General features: G+C 41.9%; 1 protein-coding gene across 2 annotated transcripts in view; it reads left to right on the top strand.

Moving 5' to 3' along the window:
- The window catches only part of LOC116420809 (ceramide synthase 4-like), a 45,631-nt gene extending 32,676 nt beyond the window's left edge, over positions 1-12,955 (top strand). For both annotated transcript variants that reach the window (XM_031948295.1, XM_031948294.1), the window contains 9 exons: positions 2,137-2,254; positions 3,990-4,108; positions 4,292-4,349; positions 5,480-5,530; positions 6,309-6,401; positions 6,541-6,669; positions 8,239-8,345; positions 8,869-9,025; positions 9,844-12,955. In XM_031948295.1, coding sequence (XP_031804155.1) covers positions 2,137-2,254; positions 3,990-4,108; positions 4,292-4,349; positions 5,480-5,530; positions 6,309-6,401; positions 6,541-6,669; positions 8,239-8,345; positions 8,869-9,025; positions 9,844-9,990 — 979 coding nt within the window. In that variant the 3' untranslated portion in view covers positions 9,991-12,955. The remainder of the gene's footprint in view (positions 1-2,136; positions 2,255-3,989; positions 4,109-4,291; positions 4,350-5,479; positions 5,531-6,308; positions 6,402-6,540; positions 6,670-8,238; positions 8,346-8,868; positions 9,026-9,843) is intronic.
- The last annotated feature ends 204 nt before the right edge of the window (positions 12,956-13,159 follow it).

Here is a 13,159-nt window from a genome sequence, read left to right as displayed (position 1 = left end):
AGGTAGGAAAAAGAGCGAGAGAGACAGACCTAGCCTGGTTTACCTAGGTTATCTCTCCACAAGCACTGGAAAAGGTTTTGGGTAACCCTGAAGCTAAGAAAAAACCGAGGCATTTAAAATCCCCTTCTTTGTAGCAGCCCCATCAAAACCTAATTCTGAGGCTTCACAGTTAAAAGGCTTGCCGGAGGGGCATTCTCTAACACAGGATGACCAAATCAGGGAAACCGAGTCCCTTTAAAATGTATGGGATGAGCACACTTCCTGAGGGCTGGAAGCTGCGGCTTTAAGAGCCATGTAGTTCAGATTGCCAGCAAAGTTCTTGTTTTAAAAGTTTAAAACCTTGCCGGAGATTTGAGGAGATTAAAATTGAGTCCCCAATCTCCCCACTGTGGGTAACCCAAGAAGGGGACGGATAGGGTATTTAAAAAGGCAGGTTGCCAAGCCCATGGGGAGAGGTTTAAAACAGGCCTCGGCCCACCTCCCTCCATGGAAGGGGAGGAAAGGAGCGAGGGTGGGGGGAAGAGATGCCATCTTCCCAGCGGTGCGTCCCCGAATGGTGGGGCCCTCTGACGACTCCATGCGGAACTTGAGGGGCGGGCAGCTCATCTAAGCCCCAAATCTTGCTGGGAGAGCAAAACCTGAAGGAGACTGCTCACCCCTGTCCGGGAGTAGAGCCGTGGGCAGGGCATTTCTAACTTCACCCCAATCAGGGACCTTTCAGAGAAAGGCGGAGGCTGACCATTAGAAACTCCATTGCATTTAACAGTGGGTGGGAGAAGGGCCCAAACAAGCTCCTCCATTTCTCCGGTTATCTAAAGAATAGATAAAGAGGCACTAGCCTGGGACCCCGAGAGGGGTGGGGTCCCCAGAATGGCCATGTGTCTCCTTGGTCTGGGGGGGGGGGTGTTAAAGAGACACTTTCTCTCCCTGCCTGAGAGCAGGGCTTTCTAGTGACGAAAAAAAAAAGATTAGAAATACATTGAGATACAAAGGAAGGGCCTTTGTCTCTCAAAAGGATTTGGACAGAGGGAGTTTCCTCAAGTAAAGAATCTGCTCCAAGAAAGATTTTAGAGGCAGGGGAGCGTCTAGATTGTGGACAGGTAAAAAACTTTTAGTTTTCCAAATCCTTGCAGCCTCTCTCGTATCTCTTGGAGACAGAGAGCCGACAAAAGAAGCTTTTTGTCAAACCGCAGCAATTCCTCAAGAATTGTGCCAGAGCTTAGAGCTCCCACCGACGACCCAAGCCCGACCCAAGGGCGTTGGGCGTCCACTGCAAGATTAGGAAAGAAAAAAGTCTTTTACCTTGTCCAGAGTTCCTGATTACTTGGTCAGAATCACCTGAAAGTCAAATAGGGTGAGACGGATCGCAGATATTCTCCCCACTACCTTTAGAGAGAGAGAGACGAAAAAAAAGAACGCAGATTCTTCCCAGAAGAATATTGCCTGAACAGCTCAAAACCCAGATTGGTTCTGAGTGCCCCAAAAAGGTTGGGGTTCAGTTTGGTTGCCAAATTATCTAGCTTCCGGTGTTCGTTTCGTCAGGGAACCAAATGTTGAGGTCAGGAACCAAATGATGAGGTATGGATTGTGGCAGGAATATGGGTTGGTCTCCTAGTTCTCCAAAACACCAAGTTAGGGTGGGTTCGCAGCGAGAAACGCTACACAAAAGGCTGTGATAAGAAAAGGTACTTTATTAAAGAGAGAAAGACACTAAGATATTCTCTTAGTGGGCAATGTCAAAGAATTGCAAAGAGACATTTTCTCAGGGCTTACTTATATACAGAAACAAAACAATTTGGGCTTTGCATCCGAAAGGAACATGCTTGAGATAGGGTGTGGGGAAAGAGTCTTTCCCAGGGAATGTAGATTTAGCATCCAAAAGGTGCATAATGTGTGGGAAGAGTCTTTCCCAGGGAAGGCAGATGCTCTTCTGGTCGAGGCTGTATTGTCCTCATCAATATCATATTGGCACTCAGCAATGGCTGAAAGTGGGCCCTCCAATGCTCCAAGGGCCTCAGAACCAAAAATGACATTTCTGAATATGCTCCATGAGAAAGCCTTAGCTAAATAGAGAACTCCAAAGGTTCAGAATTTCAGGGATTTCTAGGTTTTCACCTTTTCTGTCTCCTCTCATAGGGTCGTTGGGTTGCCCCTGGCCAGGCTCATGGGTGTGCATGATGCTCGCAGGATCAAGGCTTTTCACAACCCAATCCTGGAGTCCTTTTTTCGTTCTCAGAGTCAAAATCCAAAAGAGGTGGGTAAGGGGCGAATTGTGATGCTATTAAAGAGGCCCTAGGTTTAAGCTCCAATCCCCCTCAGCAGGGAAAATACTTGCTTTCAAGGAAATAATGTTCCTGAATAGGAAGTAGGGGAAACAGTGAGGTGTGTGCTCAAGACTGATTCACAAACAGGCTCCTTGTGGTTCCATCTCTCTTCAGAAGAGCAATTCTTGCTCTGAGCACCAAGATCTACCCATTTTTAGCATCAGAATGGATCAGGAGTTCCCAAAAACTGGATTCTAATCTCAGCTGATGACTTGCTGTGTCATTTCCCCAACTCTAAGAATAAGTTTACTCATCTGTTAAATGTGGGGTCTGAACTTGATGTACTCTTTAAAAATTTTTTTTCATTTCTTTTGGTGAGGTAGTTGGAGTTAAGTGACACGTAGGGTCACACAGCTAGTAAGAGTTAACTGTTTAAGGCAGAATTTGAATTCAGATCCTCCTGACTTTGGGGCCTCCAGTGGACCATCTAGCTGCCCCTTTATGTACTCTTAAGTCATTCCCAGGTCTCACTTTCTATGTTCTGTGGATAAAAGTTTGCAATCTAGGAATCATCTTCATTTCTTCTCTCTCGCTCACACCCATATTCAATCAGTGGCCAAATCTTATTGATTCAATTACTCCCACATTTCTCACGATCATCCCCTTCTTTCCATTCACATCATTAATTCTATCCCTCTCCTCCCCATGATTGCAATAACCTTCTACTTGGTCTCCTTACAGCCAATCCTCCATTCCATTCTCCCCACTGCTGCTAAATAGATCATTTTTAAAATTCAAGTCTATGTTGTTATTCTTCTGCTGAAGAAGCTTCAATGACTCCCTATTACCACTATAAAAAAAAAAAAAAAACTTATCTGTTTAAAGCCCTTTACATTCTGTCTTTAGCCTATTTTCCCATACAAATTAATTCCACGCTTCCCTGTATATTCCAGCTATACTTGCCAACTTGCTGTTTGTTTGTGGTGTACAACTTTTAATTTCTAGACTCTGTGTTCAAATTGTGCCCCATGTCTGGAATACTCTTCCTCCTCACTTGCACCTTTTGATCCACAGTTCAAGTGACACCTCCTAAGACCCTTTTCCTTATTTCCCTGTTTTTAATGCTCTTAAAAGTGGGCAAAACACTTTACATATATTGCCTCACCTGATATCTTAACAACCTTGTGAGGCAGATGCTTTAATTTACAGAGGAAGAAACTGAGAAGTAAAGAGCAGGGCCACAGAGCTAGTAAGAGTCCAAAGCAATTTTCCTAATTCCTAGTTCAAAAACTCCAGCCACTAATACCTGATGTTTTTAATGGAAGGGAGTGTTTCATTTTGTCTTTGTACAGAACCAGCACATAATGTCTATTTTAAAATGATGTTGTTTGATTTTGTCAGAGAGATTCCTTCAGTATGGGCCTCTGTTTCACCCTCTTCCCTCAGGGCAAAAAAAATCCTGGCAGGGGCCAAGGTGTGGGGAACGTATGCCATTGGCTTTGGATGGAAGGGAGGAGGCAACCCCACCTTCTCCTTGCCATTCCCTGTGAGTCTCAAATTCTTAGAGCTGAGGAGCTGAGGGTGTTGGGGGAAGGGAGAAGGTGAGACTGAGCAAACTTCAGAGAGAGGACATTTTTCCTGTAGTCTTTGGAAACTGAAATCTACCCTTTTTTTGCTTCACCTCCAAACTCCTATTGTAACCCCCAAACATCCTATTGTATCCAGGCTCAGCTGAATGATCTGGCCAACAAATGCAGCCTTTCGCTGAGGCAAGTTCAACGATGGTTTCGATGCAGGAGAAACCAGGAGCAACCATTACTGAGCAAGAAATTCTGTGAAGCCTGGTAAGCTGAGGAAAGCTGATGGAGGAATGGATCCAAATAGTCCATTCTGGGATAGGGGAATCATGATGCCAAAGAAGCAGAGGCCCAGTTCATCTGTCTCCCCATGAACTCACCTTAGCAGTACCCTTGTCCGTTAAGCCTTCCTCTCCTCTCTAACTTTAGGTTTTTTTTTTTTATTTTCAGTTGGAGATTTATAGTTTACTCTTATTTCTTTTTTGGAGGCTTCCTCGCTATTTACAATGTGAGTATGTCCTATCCCATCCACACCATATGCCCTATCCTTTCCTATTTGTCTCGTCATCCTATCTGTCCTCACTCTCTGCCTCTCTCTTTCCCTTCCATCTTCTTCCCTTAACCTTTACTCTCTTATTGTTTTCATTTCTGTCTTCATTCTCCCTCTCCATTCCCAAACTCTTTGTCCTATCTCTTCTTACCCTTTTCATGTTTTCTACCCATGTCCATCCCCTTCTTTCACTTATGTTCTCATATTCTGCTTTTAGCATCCATCCCCTTGTGCCTTTCTGTCCTTTTTATCCCACCCTCATCTTCATTTCTCTCCTTCTTCTCCATGTCATGTCCATTCTTTTTTCCTTCTGTTCCTTTATCCTTTCCATCCTCAACTTTTTCACCTTTCTCCTTTATTCCCCTCAGTTCTCTTTTAGCTCCATGATCTTTATCTCTTTTTGACCCTCCTTAGCTCTCCCATGAATCCTTACTTTTCCCCTTTGTTCATTCCATACCTTCCTTCAATATCCCAGTGGGTGGGAGAAATGCATAACTGCATTCATTCCAGGAACTCTGCAACTGGACTGGCCCATCTGACAAACAGGAAGGATGGATCAGAAATTTTGAGTAAAATGTGATGATGGCATATTATGCCATCAGATTATTGAAGCAAGAACTGCAGGAAGAGGGCACCTATGCTGGGATAAAGAAAGAATGTCAGGCTAGGTAGACTGGTTAAATAGTTTGTAAGTGCCTACAATGACAAGTGCCCTATTTGGGAGTACAATTGGTCATGTTCTGTTGAGTTGGTGCCCAGTTTGATAAATCCCTTCAACCCCATCCCCAGTTCAGACTGTGCCATAGCCAACACAGCCAACACAAATGCAGATGACTCACAGGTAAGGATCAGAACAGGAGTCTCCTTGACCTCTCTTCAACTATGACTTCTTTTCCTGAGAATGAAAGAGAAAGGGGAAACCAGGAAAATATTCTGTAATCCTACAAAATGTGGCTAAAATATTTCCTACTGAGTGCTTGGAGTATCCTGGGGAAATGTTGAACTCAAGTTATGGGGCTGAGTCACTCCCTATGGAGGGGAGCCTTGATGAAGGCAGTTTCTGGGGAACTGATCCTTGTTTCTTCCAGGAGCCCTGGTTATGGAAGTCTAAAGTATGCTGGGAAGGATTCCCTAAACAGGTGAGCAGCCCCAGGATAAAATACAGTGGACCCTAACTACTGAAGCCAGTGCTTACTCCAAATTCCAGTCTCCTAGTTGCAATGGGCCCTCAGAGGCTATATCTAACCAGGAATTCCTCTCTGTAACAAACCTAAAAAAAGAGCTCATCCTATCTCAGTTGGAAGATCTTGAGTATGGCTCATTGTTCTTTGGGATAGCTCTAAACATTAGAATATATTTCTCTAAATTAGCCTTGATTTAAACCAATAGGCAATCTACCCATTACTCTGCCTTATGAGGCCAGCTGAAGGTTTTCCTCATTTGCAAACACCTGAAGCCAGCTGTCTTGTCCCATCTACTTCTCTTCCTCTCCAAAGTGAACATTTCTAGTTTTTTCAGTTCAAAGTTTTTGAGTTCAAAGATTTCTGCCACTCTGGTTGTCTTCCTCTGGGCCCTCTCCAGTTTATCAACACAGTGTTTACAATGACCAGAACCAAAAATAATGCTGCAAGTGTATTAAATTCTTGGCTATAATATAATGAGAATCTACTTGCAGAATTGGTCTGGTCTATCAGTAATTCCATCAGAAAAAAGGTAATGTGGTGCATCAGATATGACCTGACTTAAGGAAGTCTTGTCTCAGGCATCCTTTGGTCAAGAGACCCAACCATGCACAGACAGAGAAGATACAAGAAGCAATCTTTGTTCTCAGCAAATTTATCTCCCTTTTTGTTTCTCCCCTTCACCCCTGGATCTTTCTGTACCATGATCTGACCTCATGACTGCTTTTACTTTCAGCCTCTGAAGCCTGCCATATACTGGTGGTATCTTTTGGAGTTTGGATTCTACCTCTCCCTGATAACCACCTTATCCTTTGATGTAAAAAGAAAGGTGAGTATGGTGGGAGTCCAAGGTTTGGGAAAAGTACAAAGGGGGGAAAAAACAGAGGCCAGCTTCTTGTTACTGCCCTCCTTGAAAATGTGGGAAGTTAGATTTGGTTCTAGCATTATGGCCGTCCTCTTCCTCCCAGGATTTCAGAGAGCAAATCATCCATCACTTTTCTGCCATCATATTGATCTACTTCTCTTATTGCGCCAACTACATTCGCATTGGGACCCTGGTGATGCTGCTACATGATGTGTCTGATGTTTTCTTGGAGGTGAGTGAGCCAAGCCAGTTGTCTAAGAGGATGTATCTTGAACCCCTGAAAGCCTCGTTTTTGCAGGGGCCACAGGGCCGGAGAAGGGCATGGCTGTGACCCTAGATGCTTCTGTACTCATAGCAGTTCAGTAATAGGCCTGTTGCTGTCTTCTACTAGTTACTGCATTTTTGTCTTAACTCTCCTTCTAGCCCAGCATTCTTTGACAATCTGTGACCAGGATTTGGCAGGTGATGATGATGACGACGAAGATGATGTGATTTAAGTATGGGTTTAAGTGTGTTTAAGTATAGGTGGAATGAAGGGGAAGGTAGCCAGAGCCTAACCCTATAACTATGTTAAAGGAGACATTATCAGTTTTGTAAATATGGCCCAACAATGAGGGAAGAAATGACAGACATGATACCAATCAGATGGAAGACAGACAATAAGCATTTATTAGATACCTACTATGGGCCAGGCACTGTGCCAAGCACTCAGAAAACAAAGAGAAGCAAAAGGCAGTCCCTGCCCTCAGAGAGGTCACAGTCTTATGGGGGAGACAACAAGCAAATAAATAAATACAAACAACTATAATCGGGATCATGGTGATGGTTGTGATGATAGTATTTAGGAAGCATCTTGAGACTGGCAAAGAACTTTACATATGTTATTTCATTTAATTCTCTCAATAATACTGTAAGGGAGTTATTATCATTATCCTCGTTTTAAAGATCAGGAGATGGAGGCTGGGAGAAGTTAAGTAACTGCTCAGGATCATAAATTAATGTCTGGGCTGGAGTCAAACTCTTGTCCAATGGCCAGTCTATTACAACCTGCAAAGATCTGAACCAGTGAGCTCTACAGTTTAGATTTTAAAAAAGTAAAATAAACTTACAAGCCCACAAGGGGCAGTTGTGATTAGACAATACTTTCTATGAATAAAGCCCTGAATCTTTCAATGGACAACAAGGTTATTGTGAATCTACAAAGTGACATAATCTAGGATCCATGTTCAGTACAAGGAGGTAATAATCTCTCTGGGTTTCATGTGGATCGGGCCACATCTGTATGCTCTGTACAACTCCAGGAGCCAGATTTGGGAAAGACTTGTAGAAGGAAGAGAGCCATCAGAGAGGTGTCTTGGGCACCAGAGAGCTGGAGAGCTTCCAGAGGGGGGATTAGGATAATGAGAGGACTCTGGAGCTCATGCTAAACTGGCATTGGGGATGCTTGACTCAGGGAAGCCCCAGGGGTAGGAGAGTTGAACATAAGAGTTGATTTCAAGTGTTTATAGGATTATCACTTCACATTTGTTCTGTCTGGCCCCAAAGGGCAGAAGTGGGAACTAGGTATTTTGCAGAGTCAAATTTGGGCTGACTCTTAAGGAAACCCTTCCTAACAATCTGAATGTGTAATAGGCTGCCTCTGGGGAAGAATGGAGGCTCCTTTGGTGGATGTAATCCTGTAGAGGCTAGATGACCAACCACAGGCTAAGAAGTCAAAATAGGGAATGGACAAGATGCCCTCAGAGGTCCTTCTCATCTCAGCTTATGTCATTCTAAGACTGCTTCTCTCCTCCGTTCCAAGGCAGGCAAAATGTTCAATTATGCACAATGGAAAAATTCAAGTGAGATAGTCTTCATCATCTTTACTGTGATATTCCTTTTTAGCCGGCTTATTCTTCTCCCGTACAGGTAAGCCTGGTTCTAGAAAATGGCAAAAGTTGTGGGCAATGACTGTGAATCCTGGGGGGGCCTTGGCACCCCAACTCCTTCTTTAGAGTTTTCTGCTATGATAGTCATGGAAACATGTATAGAAGAATTGCCTGTGTTTAACCTATATTGAATTACTTGCTGTTTAGGGGAGGCAGTGGGGGGAAGAGGGGAAAAAATTTGGAACACAAGGTTTCGTAAGGGTGGATGTTGGAAATTATCTATGCACATATTTTGAAAATAAAAACTTCAATAATAAATAAAATAAATAAATGAAGTTTTTTTAAAAATATTTTCTATTCCTTAACAGAGGAATGAGAATGGTTCCCAGTTAGGCTAGGAGACTTGTGGGTCTTTTCCCCCATACTTAGAGGTTCTTACTAAGCCTTACTCTTCTTGGAAGAGTTCTCATCTGGAACACAAGTTGTTTAGAGGCCAGGTCCTTTCAATGTTTCTGATGGCCTGACCCTCTACCATCTCCTGAGTCCCCCTCTCTTTTCAACAGAGTCCTCTACACCACCATCTATGATTCCATGGCTGCGCATAAGCCCTTCTTTGGTTACTACTTCAGCAATGCCCTCCTGTTTATTCTTCAGGCTCTCAATATTTTCTGGTCATTCCTCATACTTCAAATGTTCTTCAAACTTATTATTATTGGCAAGGTATGTACCAAGGATGTCCCTGGCTTTGGTTCCTGATTCTTCTTTAACCCAGGGACCCTGTTGGTCTGTTGTCTCAGAGGCCATTTTAGCAGCTGAAAGGCAAGTGAATAAAATCCTAGAGGGAATGGGCTACACAGCTAAAACAGACAATAGATAAAAGTGGGAAAAGAGGAATGAGGACCTAGACCTGGCATTCTAATGCCCATTGGCACTAGACAGACCTGGATTGGCTAGGAGATGGATGTGGAGAAAGGAGGAAGGTCTCACCCCAAATCCTTTCCTCTTTCTCTCTCGCTTCCCACTTTTCCCTTTATGTACTTCTTTTTATTCTTTCAACTGATCTCTTTCCTCTTCTTGCCTTCTCTTTTCTACCTATTTCTCTGTTTCTTCTTTCTCCTTAATCTTCCTGATTCTGCCTTATGTCATTTTGTCCTCTCTGTTTCTTTTTTATTCCCTTCTCTCCTTGTCTCTTTTTGAACATTTTCCTCTTTTTGTAGATATTTCTAAAGTGCTGATTTGTGTAAAAGTTTAAAAGTTTTATTTAAAATTAATTTTAAAAAATTTAACTTAAATTAAAAAATTTTAACCAAAAAGTGTAAAATTTTTAATATGCTTAGTACAATGCCTAACATGTAATAGGTGTTTCATCAATTTCTATCCCTTCCTTCCACCATCTTCCTCTCTTTTGCTTCCCATCTTTTCTCTCCCCCTATATTCTGCTGGTTCCTATATTTTGCTCCCTGTCAGATTGCTCCTCTCTATTTTGGTCCACCCTTCTTTCTTTCTCTATCTACCCAATTTTGTTGTCTGTTTTTCAGATACAGAAGGATGTGAGGAGTGATATAGAAGAAGAAGATGAGCAGTCAGAGACAGAACAACAGAAGAATGGGAGTCCAGCGATGTCACTTGTGGCCTTCCCCAATCCTAAAGTGCCAGAGGGGCTGGCACAAACCAAAAGACACTGACAAGTTCCAGCAATATAACCTGGTTCAGCACAGGGGCCTCAGAGAATCCAAATCAGTGAAGAACTCCATATGGCTGATCTTCTGACTGCTTGAAGATTAAGTCAATATGAGAAATCTCTCAGATTCTGATCTAGTGTGAAGCTCCTTAGGACAAAACCTGAACTTGTGCAATACCCCTTACTTCTATTTCTCCCTGTCTTCCATCCTCACCTGTATCGGACTCTCAGAAAGAAGGGGAAAGATGGAATCTCTGAACAGGATATTAAGATAGGCTTAATAATCCTTCCTTTAAATAGCCTTTTCCCTGAATTAATGCCACTGAACTGCCCTATCCTTGAGAACAGAAGTCCCCCAATTTTTCTAATTATACATTCTATTGGTACAACATTTTTTATCATAAATCTGCAACAGATCATAAATTTGCAACATGTGCATACTGATTCATCTCTAAATCATATACATTTGATGCTATGTTGATACATTATTTGTTTTGCAACACACAAAAGTAAAAATTTAAAAGGGTTGCGATAAAAATGAAACAATATTGTACATAGTAACTATACAGAAGCCCTCCAAAATTACAGTATTTTTATTGAAAGCAATATGGTTGACTGTGCTTCATTATTTTTTAAAATCTCAGCTTAAATTTTCATAGCAGGGAATTGAAGGTATGATTTTCAGTTTAATTCAATAGCTGACTACTTAGTTTGATGGATCTCAAAGCTGCAGATTGTAACTCACAGAGATACAGAGATCCAAATGGAAGAAGTACATCATTGGCCATCCTTACTCAATCACAATACTCATTTTGCAATCCCATCACCAATTATGCAAAAGTTTTTTGTTGAAATTTGGCTAGTAGATTTCTATCTTCCCTTATTGGAGGGGATGAGGATGTATATATGTATGGAACATGATTTCTAAAAGTCAAACAGGTACCAGATCTGGAAGTTGAATAAGTGGCAACATGCCTGCATCTACACTGGTTTCCATCAGTATGTGGCTCTCTTCCTTTATTTTCAAAATATTCAATGAAGTTGTGAAGGGGAGGTAGGTTGGAGAAATGGGATCTTTGGAGCAGAATTGCACATCTAATAAAGTTATAGACTTGATGACTTGAGTCAAAAAATCCACTACCAACTGCTAGCACAGTTGTCTTTCAGTCCTTGCTGACTGATGGTCAGCATCAGAACTCTGCTTGAGTTCTCCTTGAAGAAGGCTCTCCTACCTTAAGGAAGCTTCTTTTTATTCAGGAACGGGGAAATGGGAATGGTGATATGAGCCCAGAGAGGCAATGAAGAGTTTACATCTTCAGAAAGCAGTTCCTCTTTACCTGGCCATCCCATTCCTATGGCATTTTGAGCACCCAAGGTTTGAACTGTGTGGCCCTCTTGCTATCTTCCCTGAGGTAGAATTGGTATTTTAAAAATATATATTTTTCCAGTCCTTAAACTTTCCCCAATTCTCTAAGTCCTGGAAAAGTACCTATATTGTGGAAAGAAGATTCTGCCTATTTCTATAGAGACCTGAGTTTTACAGGAGTCTAGGTATTGTGACCACTTTTGATCAAGGCACCTGGAACCACTTAGTCCCCTATATTTTGATGGTCATGGTAATTGATGTCTAACATCCCAGATCATTCTCCCTTCTGTCAGTCAATAAATATTAATTAAGTGCCTACTATATTCCAGGCACTGTGCTCAGAGCTGGGGATACAAAGATGAAAACGAAAATTCCTTCAGGGAGCTTACGATCTAATGGAGGGAAGACAACATGCAAAAGATAATTGAAAAGGGAATAGGAAAGGATAAGGTACTCACTTGTGGACATGATAGATAAGTCTAGATGAGTGCAGTCAACTGGGAAATGGCCTGAGCTTGCTCCTTTAATGAAAGCTCTCTTTCTCAAGATGTACAGTATTTAGCTGATCTTTACCTGCCTCCCTAAATTGGGCTTTATTTGGGAGGACTTCAACAGTCCTCATCTGCACAGGCATTCAAAGCAACAATTGCCTAGATTTCCAAAATTTCCATAATCTGAAAAAACATAAAAATTATAGTTGATATTCTGATGATTTATAATTTTCTACAAGGTCCTATATAATCTCAGACCTCGTGTTTACAAAATCACATTTAAACTCTACCTAAAAGATGAATGCATTTAGGGACTGTTAACAATCCTATTTTTATTGGAACTTCATTATCTGAATAACTCATTTAAAGAGCAAGGGTAGCAATGCTAAGGTCTCATGTCTACCCTTAGATTGATTAAACTTTCAGAACTCCTTTAGTTAGCTGCAAGGCTTCTCTCTAGAACATTAGAACTCCAAACTCAAGAGTTTGGGATCAATCAGGAGATGTCATGCCCTCCACACCCATTTCCTACAAGTTCCTAGAATTGATAGGTAATTCCCTGTTTCTAGCTAGAAATTTCAATTCTTAGATCAAGTTCACTGTCAGGAAATCAGACTCTCCTTCACCTACCAATCAGATAGTGGTCATGAGCAAAGTCCTTGCTCAACAATTGTCCTCTCAGTTCATAGTGGTACATGTCTGCCTCTGTCATGAGTTTCTGCAGGAACTTGGCCCACCTGCTGCCTCCCCTTGGACTGGAAAACTCCTTTGTAGGCCTCTTTTTTAAGAATATTTTGGGAAGAAAGCATGTAACTCACATATGCTTCTGTCCCTAGGCAATTATCAGTTTCTTGTAGGTAAAAATTATAATATGTTCAAGCTTCCAATCTATCTTGCTCCCACATTGCCACTTCCTTACATATTCACATACACCGCTGTCTACCATAGGTAAACTCTGCTAATGTTGGTCTGTGTCCTACTCAGGGAAACAAGAAAGGGACCCAAATGGTTGGGCAAATCTATTGCTCAGTTTTATAGCTCTCACAAAAGGTGACTTTTCTTAAAACATTGTCCATCCACATTGATGCATTGTTGGTGAAGTTGTGAACGAATCCAACCATTCTGGAGAGTAGTTTGGAACTATGCTCAAAAAGTTATCAAACTGTGCATACCCTTTGATCCAGCAGTGTTACTACTGGGCTTATATCCCAAAGAGATCATAAAGAAGGGAAAGGGACCTGTATGTGCACGAATGTTTGTGGCAGCCCTCTTTGTAGTGGCTAGAAACTGGAAACTGAATGATGCCCATCAATTGG

Source organism: Sarcophilus harrisii, chromosome 1 (genome assembly GCF_902635505.1).
Source record: "Sarcophilus harrisii chromosome 1, mSarHar1.11, whole genome shotgun sequence".
NCBI classification, from domain to species: domain Eukaryota; kingdom Metazoa; phylum Chordata; class Mammalia; order Dasyuromorphia; family Dasyuridae; genus Sarcophilus; species Sarcophilus harrisii.
The sequence above is the reverse complement of the archived record's forward strand: the minus strand, read 5'-3'. Positions and strand labels throughout refer to the sequence as shown.